A 20,457-nucleotide genomic window follows, 5' to 3' on the forward strand; every position below is an offset into this window, starting at 1 on the left:
TCCGGGCGGTGCGGCGAGCCGAGCCGTAAGCTGCCAGAGCTGCTGCTCCACAGCGCCCTTCTCCAGCTCTAATTGCAAGAGGAAGGGATGCCGAAACGACAGTCAAAACAATGCTTTCGTACGAAAGATCAGCCATTTTCAACACCACGGTCCTTATCGGAGCTGTATATTCATCCCCAGTTCCCTACCTTGGCTCCACCGGCCGTTGCTACAAAAGGGGACGGCAATTTAACCAACGGCTTCTGCAACCCCCGGCTGGTGAGCCCAGCTTTGCTCTGAACAACAATTCCAGCGAAAAATGAACCTGTTTAGACACGACGGCTACACATTTTGCCATATCTTTATTGCACTTTTACCACGTTGCAAACAATTCCACAAAAATGCTGCAAAAGTAAGCCTAGGGCTGCCGAGAGCAGCTTTTAACCCATATATGTATATATTTACACAAAACTATCAAAAGCAAAGTTGAAAAGTAGCAGCTCAGCTATGATAGTCTAGAAAGATAAGAGCTGCCACCTCCTTATGGACAAATAGTACAACTTGTCATTTTACATCACTTTGTAAAACCAACATTCAAGTATTCCTGTCAATGCACAATTAGTCAAATTCCCTTCCGGTCACCACTGTTTATTATTATAATAATTATTATTTTTTGCCTTTAAAAGTTCGTAATGCCTTAACCCTTTAAATGCCGAGTAGCTGGGGGGGGGAAGCATTCAATTTAAATAAGATACAGTGGATTAGAGCACTTAAAGGGTTAACACAAAATACTAAGCGGACTGTCACCACAAATAAAGTGTGAGTCAAACCTATGCCGTCCCTCTTAGTTAATTTGGTAGGTAGGTCTGGGGTTTCATAGATATACCATATATAAATACAAAATATTAAGTAAAGGCCTCCTTTCTATACAAAAAGGACAGGAGGTGCTTTGCTGTAAGACTGTTGTCCGTCAACGATCTGAGTATTTTCTGAATCTTTTCACAATCTCTCTTTAGGAACTAATGAAAAGCATCACGTTAGACTTATTTTTCTTAATGAACTAAGCCTTTGCAGAGTCTACATTTTACCTATTTTGGGAACAATTATATCTCGTTTCTGAATTCACTGAATTCACAAAGTGGCATATACAGTCTTTTGCAAGACTTTTTTTTTTTTTTTCTTTTTTCCTTTTTGAATCTTCTTTACTTGGCTGGTAAAAACGTAGTCTTGCGATTTCACTACCTCTCGGTCGTAACAGTGTTAACATCAGCGTTAAAGTCATTTTCAACCACATTGTCATAACCATCCTTTTCTATACAGTCACTAACAGCCTTGAGGACAATCCGCAGCCGCCTGTCCATCGCCTCCAAGTGAGGCTGGTAGAGAACGGGAGCTATTTTATCTTTTAGTAAAGATTCCTTCATCAAGAGACTGAGTTTGTACTCCTCCTTGGCTAACAACTGTAATCGCAGATAGGTAGACTTCCTTATTCTAAGAGAAAAAGGAGAAAAAAAATATGTAAATCAGTATTTTCATCCCTATTGGCCGTGATGGGGCTAAAAGGCTTAGAGTCAGCACTGCGCTAACAGCGTAAAAACCTCGTTACGAGACGCGAAATGAGGAGAAGCAGCGCTGCCACCGTCCCAGTGAGCAGCTGGCCCCGTCAGCGGGCCGGTCAGCAGGAGCCCCGGGAGGCGGAGAGGTGGCAGAGCAGAGCTGCGCGGCCCCGCGGTGCCCCTCGGCGCGGGAAGGCACCGGTGGCTCTGGTGCCGCGCTCCCGGGGTGACAGCAGCCTCGGCACCCAGGCGCCTGGTGCTGGTGGCCCTGAGCGGGGGCGGGGGCGGCTGGCTGCCCCGCAGGGATGCCCAGAGCCCCCGCAGACACGGAGGGTGCCCCGTGTCCCGGCCGGGCGAAGCTGAAACTCTGCATGTCACCTGCCCTTCCTGAAAATCCTGCCGGGGGCACCCCGGAAAGCCCTTGTGAAGCACTTCCATAACCCGGGGAGAGTTCTCCACTTGACTTCAATGGGCCGCATACGTTGTCTTAATAAAGGCTCTGCGGCCACCGCTCCCAGCCGCGCTCCCGCACGGGCCTCAGCGCCACACACGCTGCGCCTGGTGCCGCCAGCGCTCGGGGCTCGCGCGGGTCGGGCTCACCGGGCAGCATCACGGCGTCTCCTCCTCTCCGTGGTACGCAACACAACATTCACTCGGGCACTTCAGCCCCACTAGTGGAAACAGCTGTAGAAAATGGGAAACAACTCTGGAAACTTACCTGCAGCACTGGTTTAAAGGCACCAATATGGAAAGTTCGTCATGGGAATATTTTCCAAATCTGTTAAAAGACAAGAGCAAGAACATGACAAAGGCTCTTTTAAAGACTAACTTCTTTCTTTTTATTTTCCCCCAGAAAGATTATTAAAGGTATTTACCCTCTTCCATTATCTAAGTGGATAATAAATGTTTCATTTCCAAACTTCTCAAAGGTTTCGTAGTGATGTCGATCCATGTTACCTACAGAACAAAGAGAAAAGAAGGCCGTTCTCACTCCGGCTCGCTGCCGAGCCTGCGGGCCAGGGCAGCAGCAAAGTTCAGCGGGACACCCGGCGCCCCCCAGCACAACGGCCACGAAGGGCTGAGAAAGCCACGGGTCTGCTGAGCTCGTTTGCTTCTACTGCGGAAAGCCCCATGTGTGCCACACCGCAAGATGGGCTGTTTTCAAGTCCTTTGTAGCTTTTACACTTAAAAGCATTTATACTTAAAAGGACCCATCAGGAGACAACACCAACCTTCCCACCTTCCAGCAACCCCCTCCTGGGGTACGCCAGGAAACCTCTCTCAAGTGATCATTCCTCACCTCCTCTTTTCAAAAAAGTTGGGGGTGTTCAGCCTGGAGAAGAGAAGGCTCCGGGGAGACTTTAGAGCCCCTTCCAGTCCCTAAAGGGGCTCCAGGATAGCCGGGAAGGGACTTTTTACCAGGGCATGGAGTGATAGGATGAGGGGGAATGGCTTTAAACTGGAAGAGGGCAGGTTCAGATTGAACATTAGGAGGAAATGTTTCCCTGTGGGGGCGGTGAGCCCCTGGCGCAGGGTGCCCCGAGGAGCTGTGGCTGCCCCATCCCTGGAGGTGTCCAAGGCCCGGTTGGATGGGGCTGGGAGCAACCTGGGCTGGGGGGAGGTGGCCCTGCCCAGGGCAGGGGGTGGCACTGGGTGGGCTTCAAGGTCCCTTCCAACCCAAACCATTCTGTGATTCTATGATGGCATCTCAACTGCTTCAGGAGCCTGGGCACCCATGAGGTAGCCATGTCCTGAGCCAGCAGAGCTTCACCAGTGCACCGGAGCGCTGCTGCTCCAGCCCTGGGCCAGCACGGCACGCAAAGCAGGCAGGGAGTGTGTGCCGGGTGCGAGGTGCGGCTCGGGGAGGAGAAAAGGCATCCTCCAAGCAGGGATTCTAATCCACATGACTTTGCTACTATCATAGTAAACTTCTTGAACCACAACCAAACATCCTGTTTTATCTCAATTAGGGACTTTGTCCAAATTTTCCAGCTGCCTGGAAAGCCAAAACGATATCATGACTCAAACATACGGGTCAGGATGCCACCGCAGTGGGACGGCTGACCAGCCCTCCTTGGGCACCCCCGGCAGGCAGACGCGTGATCCGCTTTTCAAGGTCACTGCGCAGAGCATTGGTGCCAAGCTATGAATCCTGTCGTCATGGCGGGGGTCTTGAGCCATTTATAGATGCCGCATACGGCTCCTGAGCTGTGATTTGGCCTTTCCTGCTGCAGCCCATTGCGGCAATCTCAGCAGTGGCAATGGCAGAGGGTATGTCGGTGCTGGCACGTGTCCGAGCACCGAGGGCGTCTGTTGGCACCTTACAGGTACATCAGCTGCAGCAGAACAGGTTTCACATGAGAACATCTCAGTGGTAACACTGAGGAGGCTTGGGACCGGTCACTATTACCTGCTTGTTAAGAATTATTTGATTCCAAACAGGTTACATAGAAAGAACTTCCCAATACATACCAGTTGCCTTCGTAACAGCAACACCTCTCTCTTCCCCCTCTGACAGTTTACAGAGCGAGCAGCAGTCAAACTACCGCCGGTTGAAATCAGTGTGCGGGTAACGCGGAGTCCTTGCACGTGCGTGCAGGAGCCGCAGGTTACAACGCTGAGGCACTCGCGACAGCAAACTGTGAAGCCCTTAACTGCGGTGAAGGAGCCCGGCCTGACCCGCCGTCATCACCACTCCGCGGTTCTGAACGTCTTTGTTCCTTTAATCTGCACTGATGGGAACGCGTAACCACGTAAATCTGCGTTCTCTCATAATCATCCAGAACGGCACATACAGCAAACGCAGCTTCAACCACGCTTTAGCAAACTGCTGAGCTGTGCAGAGCGGTGCAGAAAGGAATGGTTCTTATTCTAATTAAATGTTGCATTTAATTTTTGAAAGAGATGAAACATACCCATTAGGAAATCAAAAACTGTCATATCCATTACATCCAGAATTCTGGTCCCACTGTCATACGGGGGTGTTTGTTTAACCTCTTCACAATAATCTGGATCAACTTCCCATCTGGAAAAACCAACATTTTGATATTTTATGTCACACACAAAGCTTACCGAGTATTAAAAAAAATATATTATTTTGCAAAGATCTAGTTGCATCATGTTTGATTGAGGGCAGGGTCAGGTAGAGGCAGCAAATTTTTCCGGCTGCTTCCAGTAATGCAGATAGAGAAAAAGGAAGAAAATCACAAGATTGAAAACTATCTGGCTAATAGCTTCAAGATTTAGGAGACCACCTGCACCAGCAGTCATAGGACGGAAACATCCGTGCCTGGCTGCGGGCTGCTGATGGCAGCGGGTCTTTCCCCCTCTGCCGGGACTCCGAACGGTCCCCCTGCATCCCGTCAAACCCAGCGGAGGGACCCGTCCCGGGAGGGAACGGTGCCATTGAAGGACCTCTCAGGTTCAGGACCGTAAGCTGGAGCTCCTTGCCAGTGTAAGGGCTCTGTCCCTTCCCAGGAGCGGGACCCGCTGCAGATGCAGACCTCTCCTAAGCCTCGATGCTCTGGATCAGGCAGGGCAGGGACTGCAGCACTGGTTTATTTGCCCATCGCCCGGTGCAGCTGGCGAACCCTTTGCTCACCACTACTCACTCTGCTTTCTTGCGCTTGTGGTAGGAACGTCTCCAAGGGTTTCTCCAGGTTTTCCTTTTAGCTAAAGACAAATCAGGCAGGAAAGCGGCCAGCGACCCTTCGATCTGATCTGGTTTTCCACACAGGGCGTGCTCTGTTGAGCAGTAGTAGGAGCATTCCCCATAGAAGCAGATGTTGTTGGCTGGCAAAGAAAGGAAAACAGTTTTAAAACCTACCCTTAAATTAGTGTTCAAGAATTCATAAAAGCACTGATGTGTGAGAAGAAATAAATCTCAGACCCAAAACCACACATAGTTTTCTTCCACTGAAACCACCAGAAAGACACTCGTGTCAGCGCTGGGATCATGCCCTGGCTGAGCGCTCTGTCACTAGTTCCAGTCTATTTATATTTAAAAAAAGACAATTTTTTTTTTTTTAATCCTTCCCTTTCTCCTTTCATTTCGCCAGACTGATACATCCTTTGGGACCTATTTGTTACCCCAGGCTGGAACCCCAAATCCCATGGCTGAACAGGTGGCACGTGCCCAAAATTAAGTCACCTTTCAAAATCTTGGCTCCTTTTTTAAAGAACAGACAACATTTCATTCATTTACTTGCTGGTATGAGAGGAACTGGCAGTTTTCCTAAGCAGAACTATTTACCGTGAAGACTCATGTGGGGGTGTGTGGAAGGTGGAAACAGCGCAGATGTAACTCTGGCAGCACACAGCCCAAACACAAATTTCTTCCTCCACTCATCATGTTATTCCAACAACCACAGAAAAAGAACCTGCAGCAGGTTTTGGAGCCTGGGTTACCTTAAACCTCCCCAAAGCTGCCACCACGTACTTCTGTACCAACAGCAACACCCACCTCTTTACCAGAACCCCCTTCCCATGTGGATTCCCTGGGGGTGGGAGAGAGCAGCTCATCCCCAGTCCCCACCAACGCTGGACTATGAACAACAACAGGAGCACAATGCTCATCTTCTTGTCGGTGTGCTACAACTCTTTCGACATTGCTTTACGCACACAAAATATCATTAGAGGAAGACTGTGCCCTTTCCTTATGGTAATGCACGAAGCTGAGAAGTCACGTTGCTTCCCGATTCCCCACAAGGCCTCTGAATTCAAACATTGCTTCGGAGCTGCCCTCCCTTTGGGCAGGATGGGGATAAGGGCGGCAGGCAGGGCTGCCCAACAGAGGGCGGTGATTTGCTGCCCGCCACCGCAGACGAGGGGGCTGGGAAAGGTGAGCTGGTGGGTTTTCATGGCAGCGATGCCCTGCAGCACGCCGCCCATCACTGTGACGTCCCCCCGGGCCAGAGCCAACCTACGGCCAGCGAAGCGCCCGGCGGAGATGGCACAGTGCCGGCGGGCCGCGGCAGGGAGACGGTGAGTCAAGAGGACAGGGAGCAGTGCCGGTCCCGGAGCTAACAGGAGGGAGGGAGAAGCAGGGCAAGGAGCTGCGGCTGGGGAAGGAGGAGTAGGGGAACATGGAAGAGCAGTAAGGTCTCGTGGTGGTTTTGATTGTGTTAATTAACCATATTAGCCGAGAGCAACTGCTAACCTTGGAATTACATCACATAATTGGACTAAAAGGCTGGTGTGTGTTACTGCTTGACAGTTTGTCTCAGCTCTTCATTTCCAAGCCTCTGCTGACGGCCATCAGACTTGCCCATTAAGCTGTGATTACTCTACTCTGGACACGGCCTTCTCCAGCCCCTCTGCTGTGCCGGACCCAGCAGGGCCACCCATCCATCCGTGCTCAGGAACAACTCCAGCCCCAGCTCTCGACTTACATTCTCGGGGTTGGCTCATACCACTTAAATACACCCTGACTCAGTCCAGAAATATTTACCCTGCGGTCAAAAACCTCGTTGACAATTATTGAAAGAGAAGTACTTCAGGGAAAAGCAAACGAAGAACAGAAATTACAAAAGGAAGGAAGGCAGCGCTCAGCAAGTCTATGCTTTTAATTTTGTAATGTAAAGTGTCTTACCATGCAGAATACCCTTTCTTAAAAATGATTTTAAAAGGTTTTTCTTACACATAAGGCATACTGAGTCCCTTAACATTTTAATTAAAGGAACAGCAGTTTGAGACTTCCCGTGAGCTAACAAGCGACCATGTCCTTGGCCAATAACCCGCTCAGCTTGGCTCGTTGCTATGAACCCCAGCACAAATCCCGGTGCTGCTCATCACATGATATGTCCGTTAACTTCTGAACAGAACCCCACTCATTTTTCCTTTTAAACAACTCGGTAATATAACTCGTACCTCTGAGAGTGACGTTTTGAAAGCCTTTTTACAAAGGGCATGGGAAACGAGCAATCGTGGTTAGTCCCTAACCAAGTGTCCCACTTGGGTCGAAGGGACTCTGGAGGCCTCTGTCCAAGCCACACCTTCGGGCCAGCACTAACATCACAGTCAGACCAGCGTTGCCTCCTCTGGTCCAGGTTCAACAAATCTGAAGCCTTCAGCTTCTCCTCGAACACCAGACGCACCAGCTCCAGGACCATCTCGGTGGCCCTCCTTTGGACTGGCCCACTTTCATCAGTCTAAAACCAGGTGCGAAGCCCACATCCAGCCGAAGCCAACCTACCGCGAGCCCTGGGCGCGCCGCCCCGCAGCCTGTAACCTCTCACGACGTTCCTCCTCAAAAATGCTAGTGCAGCATGGACTTGGCCCGGCTGCTGGAGGGCTAACACAGGTGCCTCAGCTTCGCCTTCGACCATCCTGGCAAAACCCGGCGGGCTTCACGCCTCCCTGTGAACCTCGTCTGTAACTCAGGACGCAGGTGAAGAGCTGCCCAAGCGCCCGTGGGCAGCACCGCCAGCTGCAGAGGGCCTCCACAAGGCAGGATCACACCGGGCCGTTAGGAAGGCTGGGGTATTCTCAGCCAACAACAGCTGGGGAGGAACATCTGTGATTTATACCCTTAAAAAGAAATTACTGCAGACAAAATAGTTCAAGGGGTTCCAAGCTGCCCCAAGGGATGATTGACAAGGAACCCCACAGAGATGCTGCAGGCTGCGGGTTAGCGCGGCGGAGTTGGGAGACGTGAGGAGCTCACCGCCGTCCCTGTGCCGCGGCGGGAGGACACGGCTGTCCCCTGCCACAGCCGGGGCTGGGACCTGCCCCGGGGCTCCCGCTCCAGTTCAGCTGCGTCGGCATCACCTGCCGGTCCCTGGAGGGAGGGAGCCCACGGAAGGTCATCTTGATCCCCTGAGACAATTCATCTGCCAGGGTTCCCGTGACCTGACTTCCAGCCGGAAGCGGGACGCCGATGCTCCGTTATCTGCCGCCGTAACGGTTTGGCAAAGAGCAAAAGGGCCGGCGCTGCCCTTCCCGCAGCCTCGGCTGCGCACCACCTAACTCTGACCTTTCAGGAAAGGAATTATATTAAACACAGCATTTTGCACAGTGGGAAGATAAATACCGTGTTTAATAGTTTGCTGCTGGATTTAACTTTGGGAACAATGAAACCCTGCTCCGTACTGTCAAGGAGAGCGACTGGGGCTAATCATTTGACAGTGATCGCACATCCGTACCCAGATAAACCGGCAGGAACGCTCGGGGGCTGCGGCAGCGATGGCATTCGCCGCTGCGGAGCGACAGGGCGAGCACGTCTGCTGCCCGCAGCCCGCCGGCCGCTCTCCCCGCTCCTCCCGCCACTGCCCCATCGCCTGCGTCGCACCGCGGTCCTGCCAGCCACGGCAGGGAGCCGCCTGCCACCCGGACAGCAAACCCGCGGTAAAGCCACGAGTGGGTTTCTCGGTGAGAAGTGACTTTCAACGGCAAAGCTTTTTCCGTGGTACTTAATCTCTGCCGCTCCTGTCTGATTTCTGGGGGTAGGGGATGACAGGGTGCTGCATCCCAAGTTACTGTTAAAGAAATGAGCTGCTTTGAGCGATACCGAATAGACACCCTGATATGTCTACCTTAGTTCTTATACAGAAGTGAGGCGAGTTCTTATTACCGGCAGTGAGATGAGGCAGCCCAAATTATCTGGGGAAACAGTCGTTTTTAAGGTTTCTTAAAAATGTTAAAAAAAAAAAAAAAGGAAGTACCAAATATAGCAAAAGACAGTTCTCGTTTAAGACTTCAAGGTGCAGCAGCAAGCCTCGCCGGAACCTAAGTAGGTGACCCACATTCCGCACAGCGGGATGAGGGCGAACTTCCAGCCGGAGACACGAGCCCTTCGCCGGCAATCCCACGCGGAGAGCGGCGCTCGGCCTTTCACAGCCAAAAACCAGAGGGAAAGGGGAGACGAGGTCTAATTGGAGCGCAGTCCACCTCCTCCCACTAAAATCGCCCAGCCCATACGTTCCTCTCCTATATGATGCGGGTGTTTCTGTACAGACCCCCGTCCCCACGTACGGCTGCAAAAGAAGGGACCGGCAGGAGCGGGCGGAGGTGGCCAGAGCGGCAGCGCCGGCGAAGCAGAAGGGGAGAGAAGTTTATACGTGCTGAAACGTTCCAACACTGCCAATGTGCAACATGCAAACTCCTCCTTCGTTAAAAACCAACCCCCTTCCCCCAAAGCACTAGAGGCGAGAGAATCCCGAGCCATGTTGCAAATGTCTGATTTTCGTTATCTGAGGATGAACGGACACAATTCGTAATGAAATCCATGCAAAAAATCACGGTCTGGTGATCGAAACTCCCACTAATTACAACAATTAAGAAGGAGAGTGTCTGTGTACTCATCCGCACACTTCCTGTGCGTCATCCTGAGAGCTGAACAATAATTCTTCTCAGGAAGAAAAGGAACAAGTGGAGACACCTTAAAGCAAATTGCTTGGCAGAGCAGTTCTTTTATTGAGATTTGCATGACTGTTAATAGAGGACATTTAGCAAGCCCGCGCAACTGGAGCACGGGAAAGAATCCTGAATATTTACTAAAGCAACGCATGAAAAGATCTTTCTTTTACCTGCTCAAAATAATAGCTAATTCAGAATTGCTATTGTTTGCTGAGAGGGGAAAAAAAAAATCCATAATCCCTCAGAACTGGTTAATACGAACAGAACCACAGTGCTTACTGGCTGTGTAACATTGATTTCTTTAAGCTGCTGCCTCAATTACTTCCAAAATGAAGGCTGACATCATTAATATGTCTCTTTTTTCCTAGCAAATTACCATTCATTTGTAAGAGTCGCGGGGCTACTGCAGTCTGCCCGACTGCAAAGGATGTAAAACTAATTTAAATAATTACTGACCTGATTCCATTTCTCGTGTTTAGTCCAAACTGCCCGGGAGTGCACTTTTCTGCGGGCTGCGTGCCCTCCGCAGGCAGGGCCATGCCCGACCCCTCTGCTCGCATCGCAGCCACCCCCGCTCCCCACGGGCCACCGCGCCGCAGCCCCTGCCCAACCTGCGCCCGCCCGCCGCGGCCCCCGGCACGGAGCCCCCGTTCCCACGGGCCAGGCGAGATGGCCCAGGCGGGGACACGCAGCGAGGTTTCTTCTGAGCCGCCCCCCCGCTGGTGCAGGGAAGAACACTGATGAGGGGCATCGTCAATATTTACCCTCCGAGGGTTTCCGCTGCAAAGAGCGGTCTCCCGGCCCCAGGGGAAGAGCTTTGCATACAATCAATTACGCGTACCGCTCGTTTAATTTTCGGAGACGTACACGGGTGCATGGGGAGGGATACGTCGCCTGCAGGCACAAGGTGTCCCCAGGCCCACCGTCGCCGAGCACTGCTGGGGATGGAGAGGCAGAGACACAGCCACCCCAAAGGGACCCGAGGAGCCTCCAGGGCTTCGTGCGGGCGCTCGGAGTGGCTCTTGCCATATGTGTCCGTATGGCACACCTCCATTTCTCAGCTTTGCAACCAGTTCTGCCTCAAAAGGGGAATGGCTTCAAACTGAAAGAGGGCAGATTTAGATGAGATATCAGGAAGAAATGTTTCCCTGTGGGGGCGGTGAGCCCCTGGCGCAGGGTGCCCCGAGGAGCTGTGGCTGCCCCATCCCTGGGGGTGTTCAAGGCCCGGTTGGACGGGGCTGGGGGCAACCTGGGCTGGGGGGAGGTGGCCCTGCCCAGGGCAGGGGGTGGCACTGGGGGGCCTTCAAGGTCCCTTCCAACCCAAACCATTCTGTGATTCCGAGATTCTATGAAAACCAAGTGACTTTGGTGCCCCTCATCTGCCAGAGTGTTCAAGTCAGCCTCTCCCAGTCCTCCCAGTCCCTCTCCACCCCCCGACTCCCCCTCCGCTTTTCCCTCTTCTGCCCTCAATCTGCTGCTTCGGCTGCCCGCTGGGTTTGTGAATTTGTTTCCAAATGCTTAATTTAGGACCTTTATTACTTTTTCATTAAGCATTAATTAATGCCTGCCTCTTAAGGTCAGTATGAAATACAAGACAGAGGTTGGACATATGTTAATGAGAATCCGACTAATTAAACTGGGGACTTGCAGGCGGAACTCTGACAAGTAACCAACATGTTTTAAGCAAAGTATATTGATTTAGGAAATGTAAAATTGAAAGAAAAATTAATTGCTTAAGCGTTTTATTCTCCAGAAAAGCCTGATTCATAGTTAATCAAATATTTTAATTGAATTTATCTGAGGCCTCTAAATAAATTTGAATAAAGGATTATGCTTGGATCATCCCTTGGATGTCTGGAATTTCATAATGACAAGATAACGATCTCCATCCGAACCGGCAGCCTTAACTCTGCATTGCCGTGCTCTGCCTGCTGTAAGCTGCCCAGAACCTGAGTAAAGTTTTGTAATCCTCAGGAATCACTCAAGTTCAGGCCCAAGCCTCGATACGCAACCTGGGAAGACTAGAAAGCCAGAAAACGAATCTGTGTCTTACTTGCTAAAATGGGAATAAAATCGTTTGCATTTCAAATGAGCCAAAGTACCTCGTGTACACAAACTGTCCCAAGATTTTTTTGCCACCTTTTGTGTGTGATTGTTTGGCCACAAAAAAATCAAGGCCAAAAAATGTAGAGAGACAGAGAGGGAGAGGAAGAGAGGGAGAGAAAGCGAGTGAGGCACAAGTGCCCAGCACACAGGAATGTCTGCACATCAGGGCTGGTGAACGCTGTCACCATGTACCGTCACCACCATCACAACCGTCCATGTAAAACTGAAGCGCTTATAACACGGGGTAAGACAAAACCTCCTGTAATTATGTCACGTATTTTACAAGTGAAGTTACTGGAATAAATAACTGTCTGCTCAACTGTGTGTCCCCAGAGCTCAACATAAATATGGAGCTAAAAATAACAGCCACAATAATGACTTTATTGGTGATCACAAAAGTGCGATAACCATTTTAAGAGAGAAAGCTCTGCAACGACAGGGCTCTGGTTTCCAGCTAACAGCAACAGATTCCAGTTACGTCGGGAGAAACTGTAATTAAGCCTTTGGATCGTGACTTTGGGGATCTGGGCTATAGAGCTTCTGGCCAATCACACACAGAGCAAGGGAGAGCTCTCCGGAGACTTCTGCTCCAGATTGCCCGTTACACGAGTCACAGCCCGCGTTCAGCAAAGCCCGTTCGCACCCAGCTGAAATAATACGAGTTAAACTCACTGGAACATAGCTGCATGCTTTACATTGAAGGCTTCCCTAGATAGTCCTTCTCTTAAGAACACACTTAAGCCTGCATTTTTGTGCCTTAATCAGAGCTTCGATTTCTCCCCACCACCACCCAGATGCTCAACAGAGAGGACACGGCTTTCTCCCACCCTTTGCCCATCTTCACCTATTCCAGATGTACATTCTGGGGCGCAGGGCACGGTTTTACCCTGTGTTTGTAAAATTCCCACCCTGTGGAGCTCCATCCTTGGCTGGGGCCACCAGACGCTGTGAAAGAGTGAGGAGTAACAGAAACCGAGAGCAGCACCGGCTCCCGGGGTCGGCCCTCAAAGCAAGAACAAGGACCAGGAACAATTCAGGTCACTTCTACTCTGCCCTCTGCCCAGCGGAGACTTTGAGCTGGAAGCGGGATATGTTACACGTCTATTTGCTTGATTTTTTTTCAAACTCCTGTTGTAACAAAAACTGAGGTTCACGAATCTGAGAAAATTAGGTTTTGGTCCTCCAGTCAAAACCGAGAAATAAATGCATCTGACCAACAGAAGTGACGGATCACATTGCAGTAGGAAAAAAAAAGCCTAAATAACTAATGGGCCAAGTAATAAGGTTTTGGGTAAACTGAGAGAAACAGAAGAAATTGCTTTAGAAATTGCTCTACATAAAACATTTGTTGAATACATTGCTTTTGTGAACATAAAAGCCTGTCTCTGCGGATAATTTGTCACGGGGAAAAGGCACTCAATTCAAAACAATAAAGTCTCTTTTGTAGGCTATGTCTCCACATTTATTTTTATTCAAAGGTCTAGAAGACAGTTCTATTAGAAATATCTGAGCAATTAAGCAATCTACACATTGTTCCCTTAAGTACGTGTTCGGCGGGATAGAAAGAATATAGTGTAATTTCCAAGACTACCTGGTGAGATGAAAAACGTTCTCCACAGTTTCTTGTCACGAGTAACATCTCGTATTTCTCTCGTCATGTTAACCAGTCTACCTGCAACCGGTGGCACGCGACGGAAATCCAGGATCCTGGAAGAGAAAGAAAAGAGACAGTTTATGTAAAGGATTAAAATATAATGATAGTGATAGGTTTTAGGAAGGTTCATTGCACTCTGAAGGCACATTTATCTGTGGTCTTCAAGGAGTAAAAAGCCCATCAACTTTAAACTGGATAATCCTTCCTGTAATGTATTACAGAATATGTCCTGAATACAATCAGCTCTGACTTGCCTACCCAGTATGGAGCAGACGCAAAATACAGAAGAGTACGGGGACACATTGTTCCGTGAAAAAAATGAGGATACATAGAATTCCAGAAACAAGAGACAGTAGAAACTTGTATTTGATTTTGTGCTACTTCAGGACTGTTATAACATGCATTTTGCTCACCAATTTTTTTAAGTGACTTGAGGAATGGGATTTCAGCTTCTTTCTTCTGTAAACACCATCTAATAGTAATTTTTTTTTCTGACAGTCTTAGTATTTGTTTGATTTATTTGCTTCTGCTCCTCTCTGTTTTAATACCCTTACACCAACCTAAACAATCTCCCTGAGACTAAAACTTTTCCCACAGGTGAAGGCAGGGTGAGGAGCCCTTCTCTACCCCAAACTCCCCCACCTGCGCAGCTCATTAAAAACTCCCTGCGAAGCATAGCTATTAGATACAGTGAAAGAGCAAAGTCCCCATAGAAAGCCTCCCCTCAGGTGGAGTTTTTACGTCCCCTGTCTGCTGATAAGATTTTCTACATTGGGCAGCAACTGCTTTTTCCGCTGGTGTGTGGGTATTTAACACACCTCCCTGCAGGAACTCCATTAATGTTTTTTCCTACGGCACCATCTGCTTAAAATGGCAATATAAAGTACAAAGCAGAAGGGACCAACACCAAGGTCAACAACAACAGAATACAGGAGATCCCTGAAGGATGTGCCCAGGATGGCTCTAAATGGCAAATCTACCCCGTGTCCCCGCTGGTTCCCTCATCCAAACCACCAACCCAGAAGGCTGCAATCCTACACGTACCCCCAAATAATCTGCGGCCCCAAAGCCTCAAGCTTTTGCAAGGCTGTTTCTGGGCACTTCGGGGTGTGAAAGATGTTTCAGTTCTAACTCGGGCTGTGAAATGCCATGGTTTCTAGCCATACTGTTAATAATTCATCGCTAATTATTAATTCCCGCTCCTAATCTGGACGGGCTGACAGGGCTGCGTCCCCTTCCCAGTCTTGGGGTATCCACCATACCCTGCACCACCCCTGCCTGGGGGCACGTTTCCAGCGAACAGGAGCATGGGCTGACCACCGCTGCCCTCTCCTTCCCTCTAACTTGTGGCTGAAATATCCTCCTGACACGGGACGGCCCCGGCTTTTGGCTGCGACACCAGAACTCCCTCCCCACCTCAGCTGTTCCCCTCTGAACGCTCACACCGTTCCCCACGTCTGGTTGGGATTTGTGTGCCCGGGAGCTAACTGGGGGGAGCCAGACTCCCGTCACACTCATGCGACGCCTCCCCCAGGAGACGGGTCCTCTCCAGTGCGCTTCAAGATCACGGGGGAAATTCATTTCTCAGCCTCTCTTCAATATCATTTCTCTTTCTTTTTGAGAATTACTTATTGCCAGGTTTCTCATTGCCAGAGCAAGTTGCGTTTCCTAATTATTAATCTACCCTTTCATCACCTGCCATTTCACTTGTTCATGGCGTTTGCCCACCTTTGTTCCATTTTCCCCTTTTTCAAAAGGAATTCAGTTACGGGGCTGGCCAAGTGCACCAACTTATCACAATATTTCTACTTTTCTTCTACTGCGAATCCATTTTACTTGCCTGTCCAAATGAAATGCTGCTATTTCTGCATTATGTCGTTCATAGTCTGAGAAATAAAAAAAGTCAGGCGGGGTTTCTTGTTCTCTGGTTTGTCTGCAAAGAAAAACAAGGCAAGTGTTTTAATGAAGGGTTGGCATTTCTAAAGAGCAGTACTCAGTCATCAGCATGTTATTCAGGAGTTCAGCATTGTTTGCTTAATGGCAGGCCTTTAAATACCTCATGTGTGCATTATTTGCCAGGTAGCCTTCATTTTATCTTCTTTTTTAAACTACTGTAACAAAAAAATAGGAATTTGAGACTTGTGCACGCAGGCTGCTGTCACAAAGCTATTCCACTCAAGACTCTCGCTCTATTTAACAAGACCCGTTTCATCACGCTCAAACATTTCATTAGTGATAGCGGTGAAGACAATGCCATTTCATTAAATTATCATTAACTGTAATTATGAAATTTCCAAAAGTAATAACATTTTTCTTTCATCCATGGCAGCCATGCAGCTCCTACCTAAAACACGACTCTCCCTTTGTATTACTTAGAGCCCCAAGTGACATGTTTTTCTCCTTTCAGAAGAAATGGGATCATCGCAGTTTGACGGCCACGACACATGTCATGTTTCAAAGAACATTAACAAGACTGTGCTCCAGAGAGGATGCAGAATTTGTTGTTTCTTCAGCTTAAGAACCAATAAAAGTTGTCATTCTAATGGAAATAGAAAAGCTAAAGCTTCAACACCGAACTCTGTGGAAAACGGAAAGCCCTGTGTAACAGAAGAGCAGATCTGGGTCTCGCTCTGGGCAATCTCCAGTCCTGATGGCTTTTGGATGGAGCACAACTCAGGCAGTTGACCAGTACAATGTCTGGGCCCCACCTCAACCCGCACCATGCCCTATTTTGAAGCCTTAAACGGGAGATAAGCATCGCAAAGCTGTTCCACAGAGCATCTGCAAGGGAGGACACTTCCCCAGAAGAGGAAAACAAAGCTCTTTCTCCTTCCCCGCGGTCGCAGGTGGCCAGCTGACAGCTCATGTGTCACCCACGCTACACGCTGCCAATTAAAATACAGCTTCTACACCGGGACCATGTCGCACGAAAGGCTTTGGGGTGGTGCTGGCGCAGAGCTCAAACCTCCAGAGGTTGCAGGAAGTCCTAATTATGGGGCTAATTGCTGGGAACCCGAAGCTGTCTCCACCCACGGTCATTCCCACAAAGACCACCATGACTACTGGTATCTGCCCGTGAGCGCTCCCGTATCCACCTTGCTGAAGAAACCAGATGAGTCTCGTGTTTTTTGACTATATGAAGTCTTCGCTATGCAACCAGCAGGGTCTGAGAGACTGACGGCCTTTCCCAGACAGTCTTCTTTATATTAACACCTTGGCAACATCTGTCTCGCCCTAAATGATGAACTATTGCCATCATAAAGACAACATCAAGATATCTGACTTGTGTCCAACCTAACTCAAGGTCAGAGGTTCCTCCAACACCCCAGTGATGCTCCGGCCACAACAGCACTGACCTCTGTCAGAGTAGTGGTCACAGCGGCGGCCAACACTTGGCAGACATCCTGCCAGGGCGCTGCTGCGGTTGCAAAGGGTTCATGAGGAGACAAGGGGGCCTGGCATAAAATAAAAAATACTATTTTGCTTTGCCTCCTTAATAAATGCGAAAGGGGAAGGAGCAGGCCCACCAAGGGGAATGTGGGAGAGGCAGAAACCTTTGGCACGTCACACAAGAGACCATGCGATCAAGACAAGAGCCAGGAGAGCTGCAACCTCGTTGCGCATATTCCCCTCAAAAGTGAAGAAATGAGCCCTGAACATAAATTCAAAGAAAAAGATTAACATATATCTGTTGGGCAGAAAATTACACACTTGTATAGAACTTTCCCTCCCCTCCAGATTTTCAAATAGTCGATATCTTCAACAAATCAAAGAGAGCAAGATTCATCCCAAGCTTTTGCAAGCTTCACACATATCAGCACAGCTGATAAGTTGCAGAAAATATTACTAATTAGCTAATCAATGCCATCTACTTTTTATCTTCCAAAGACTTTAAACAAATCACGGCTGTTCCTTTACAACAAAATCTTGCTCCAGAAAATCAGAGTTAAATACGGGCTGGATGTCAACCGTGCGGGCGCAGCTACGCCGCAGCCCCGCTCTGCCTGCTCCGCGCGCGGCCGGCCCGGCACCACCGCCGGCACGGGCCGCTCGCTCCCATTTCACTTTTCTATTTGCTCCCTGCCACCCCCGGCGACGGCTGGGGATATTATTCACTTGTAAGTAAGTCGAGCTGTCCTGTAGGCTTAGACTTGTTTGTACATATTTCTCTCCTGTCATAATGTATTATTAAGTGGTAGCGCACCCTCCTAGGAGATCATGAACTTGATCGTCCTAAAACCTTCAAAACTGGACACCAAATCCACACTGCAGGCTAGACAATGGAAATGCTGGTGTTTTTTGAGTCTGCCTATACCTCATGAAACAAACTCCCAAGGTTCTTTGGTGCTTCAGGTGCTTCCCCCTACTAATGTACACAAAAACACCCTCCGGCCATGGTCGCCACGGTCCCTGCCCACGTCAAACAAGCATAGTACCCACTGTTCCATCCCCTGGAAATACTGGCTTATTCTGAATCTAGACTGGAAGGAGGATTTATTAACCCCCCAAGCTGCTGTACATTCCTTATGTTCCTTTGCAAAGCTCTGCAGAACGAAGATGTAGCAGATCCAAACGCGAAACCCTCTCCTGAAAAAAACTGGAAAAATCCTTTCTCCTGACTTGTCCCAATACCCCCAGATAGAACAGGAACCCTGTTCCTTGGACCTGACTTTAGCTGGCAAGTGTCTTATTCAAACGTACATTTATTGTTAATTTGATGTCTGCAGGAACACCTAAAGAGATTCGTCGGTAATTGCTCAGCCGCAGTGAGCTGCCGTACCCCAGCAGACGCCAACCCGTGCGGTGATCATAGCCCGAGGTACACGGCCGGATTTAAGAAGCCCCAGGAGCCAAACACACCTTTGAATGAAGGGAACCAACAGACTGTTATGCAAATGGCTTTAACAGTCTTAAAAGGGCACCTACATCATAATCTATATTTTTCACTTTATCCAAATGTGTTTATACATGATTTTATTGTAGCCACGTTAAAAAAGTTGCTATTTTTCAGAGTGCACAATCTCACCAATGCATTGCCCGGTTTGGTGCCGTTCTATTCTGCTGTGGGTGTAGAGAGAGGCGGAAGATCAAACTCTGCTCTCAGCAACGCGGCTGTGCAGTCAGCACGTCCCACCGCTCGCTCCGGCTCGAGGTGGTGGCAGCGGGCCCTGGGTCTCGCGCGACCGGCTGGGGAAGGGCGCTCACGCCCAGGAAGGTATCTTATAAAACAACACTGGAACCAATCAATCCCGCAGCATGTTTTAAATCAGAATTGCATTGTAAAGGGGGAAAAAACTCAACCCTCAAGTTATTTTGTTGTTTGGTTTTTTTTTACCTGACAGCTATTGAAGGTTATTTTCTAATAAAATGTCAGAGATAATGAGATATTTGAGCAAACAGACCAACATGCTGAACCCTCGGCAGAAGGGTCAGCTTCTGAGGGACAAGGAATGAGAGCAAAGGTGCGAGCTCCTGGGGCCAGCGGTGACATGTCCCGAGGTGCGGGGACAGGGTCTGCACAGGCTGCGGACGGGGCAGAGCATCGCTGGCGGCGGCTCTTATTTTGCAAACAGTTGGAATCTGGTGATCCTCTCTTTGGAGAAGGATTTGGCAGATATTTGTAACGGCGGCCTGGGAAGCTCTGGAGGAGAGACAGATGGAGGTCTGTTGATACGGCACACAGTTAAAAATTACACAGTGGCACCAGACCAATTCCAGCATGAGGGAAAGACAAACCAGCACGGTACCGCTAGTGGGGGAGAAGTAAGAACTAAGGGGAAATCAAAGCCCATGAAAATTTCCCCACTGTGGCACAACTCGGAGGAAACGCGGCAAGTAAAGGATGAGTTTAAAGAGGCCAGGGATGCCTTGGCGCTGACACGAGATGAGATCCAACCGTGACCTGGTCTCGTGGCTAGAAAAGCGAGTCATGCTTACAAATCGAAGGAATAAAGCTACTCTGACAACTGAACAGCCATGAACAAATCCATGAGTCTGCTCCATCCCAGCTACGGCCGGGACCCCGCTTGGGGTTCAGTGCTATTTGGATAAACCAATGTAGTGCTCTACGTGCAGAAATAATTGCAAAGCCTCAAGCTTTTCTTAAATGTTTCTGTAAACATTTTTTGGCCAATTACTTGATTCCCGAACCCCAACATTAATGCCTTTTGGGGTTCTTCTCCTGCCATTCACAAACCTCCTCACCCCCGTGAGCCTGCAGGCTCTGCAGACTCTCCGGCATTTCAGAAAACGCCATTATAGAAACTAAACCTTTAACATGGAAATGTGTATTTCGTTTCCAGGATCCCTTACATACACCTGCCCAAATTACCAGGATTAATACCCACCAGGGCCCTGTATTACTCAAAAGAATCCGGCCTCGATGCCAGACTTCCTCTGCTCCGGAGGGGTCCTGTTATCTGCACAGCAGCCAAAAAGCCAGAAAATAGGGCAAACAGCCCAACGTGAGCCAAGCGTTGCCCCGACACACACACGCTGCCGTCCTGCGCCACAGTTCAGAGACATTTCAGGGACACCCTGTGTGTCAAAGCCGCATACCTTAACCCGTGGGAGGCCGTGCCGCTGACTGGGAACGCGCTCCTGTTGAGCAGGCTGCACTCCTGCTCCCTCACGCCGCCAGGGGAACCGGCATTAGGGGTGATTACGGACCACCAGAAGGAGCCGTGCCGCAGCAGGCGGGGGGTTGCGTGGGTTTGAGCGTTCTGCAGACGGAGACCCTGACCCTCTCCGGCCAGGGCCGTTCCACAGCAGCAAAGCCACCCAGAGACACAACAGCCCACCGAGAGG

At 49.6% G+C, this 20,457-nt stretch overlaps 1 protein-coding gene across 1 annotated transcript in view; it reads right to left on the reverse strand.

Moving 5' to 3' along the window:
- Nucleotides 1-328: 328 nt before the first annotated feature.
- The window catches only part of FAM20C (FAM20C golgi associated secretory pathway kinase), a gene marked incomplete at its 5' end in the record, with an annotated part of 59,860 nt that continues 39,731 nt past the window's right edge, over nt 329-20,457 (reverse strand). Inside the window, 7 exons of the mRNA XM_082490495.1 lie at nt 329-1,470; nt 2,254-2,313; nt 2,411-2,492; nt 4,451-4,560; nt 5,147-5,327; nt 13,588-13,703; nt 15,491-15,583. Of these exons, the coding sequence (XP_082346621.1) occupies nt 1,218-1,470; nt 2,254-2,313; nt 2,411-2,492; nt 4,451-4,560; nt 5,147-5,327; nt 13,588-13,703; nt 15,491-15,583 (895 nt within the window). The 3' untranslated portion in view covers nt 329-1,217. The remainder of the gene's footprint in view (nt 1,471-2,253; nt 2,314-2,410; nt 2,493-4,450; nt 4,561-5,146; nt 5,328-13,587; nt 13,704-15,490; nt 15,584-20,457) is intronic.

The sequence above is a fragment of the Vanellus vanellus genome (genome assembly GCF_965231255.1).
Source record: "Vanellus vanellus genome assembly, chromosome: 14".
Taxonomy (NCBI): domain Eukaryota; kingdom Metazoa; phylum Chordata; class Aves; order Charadriiformes; family Charadriidae; genus Vanellus; species Vanellus vanellus.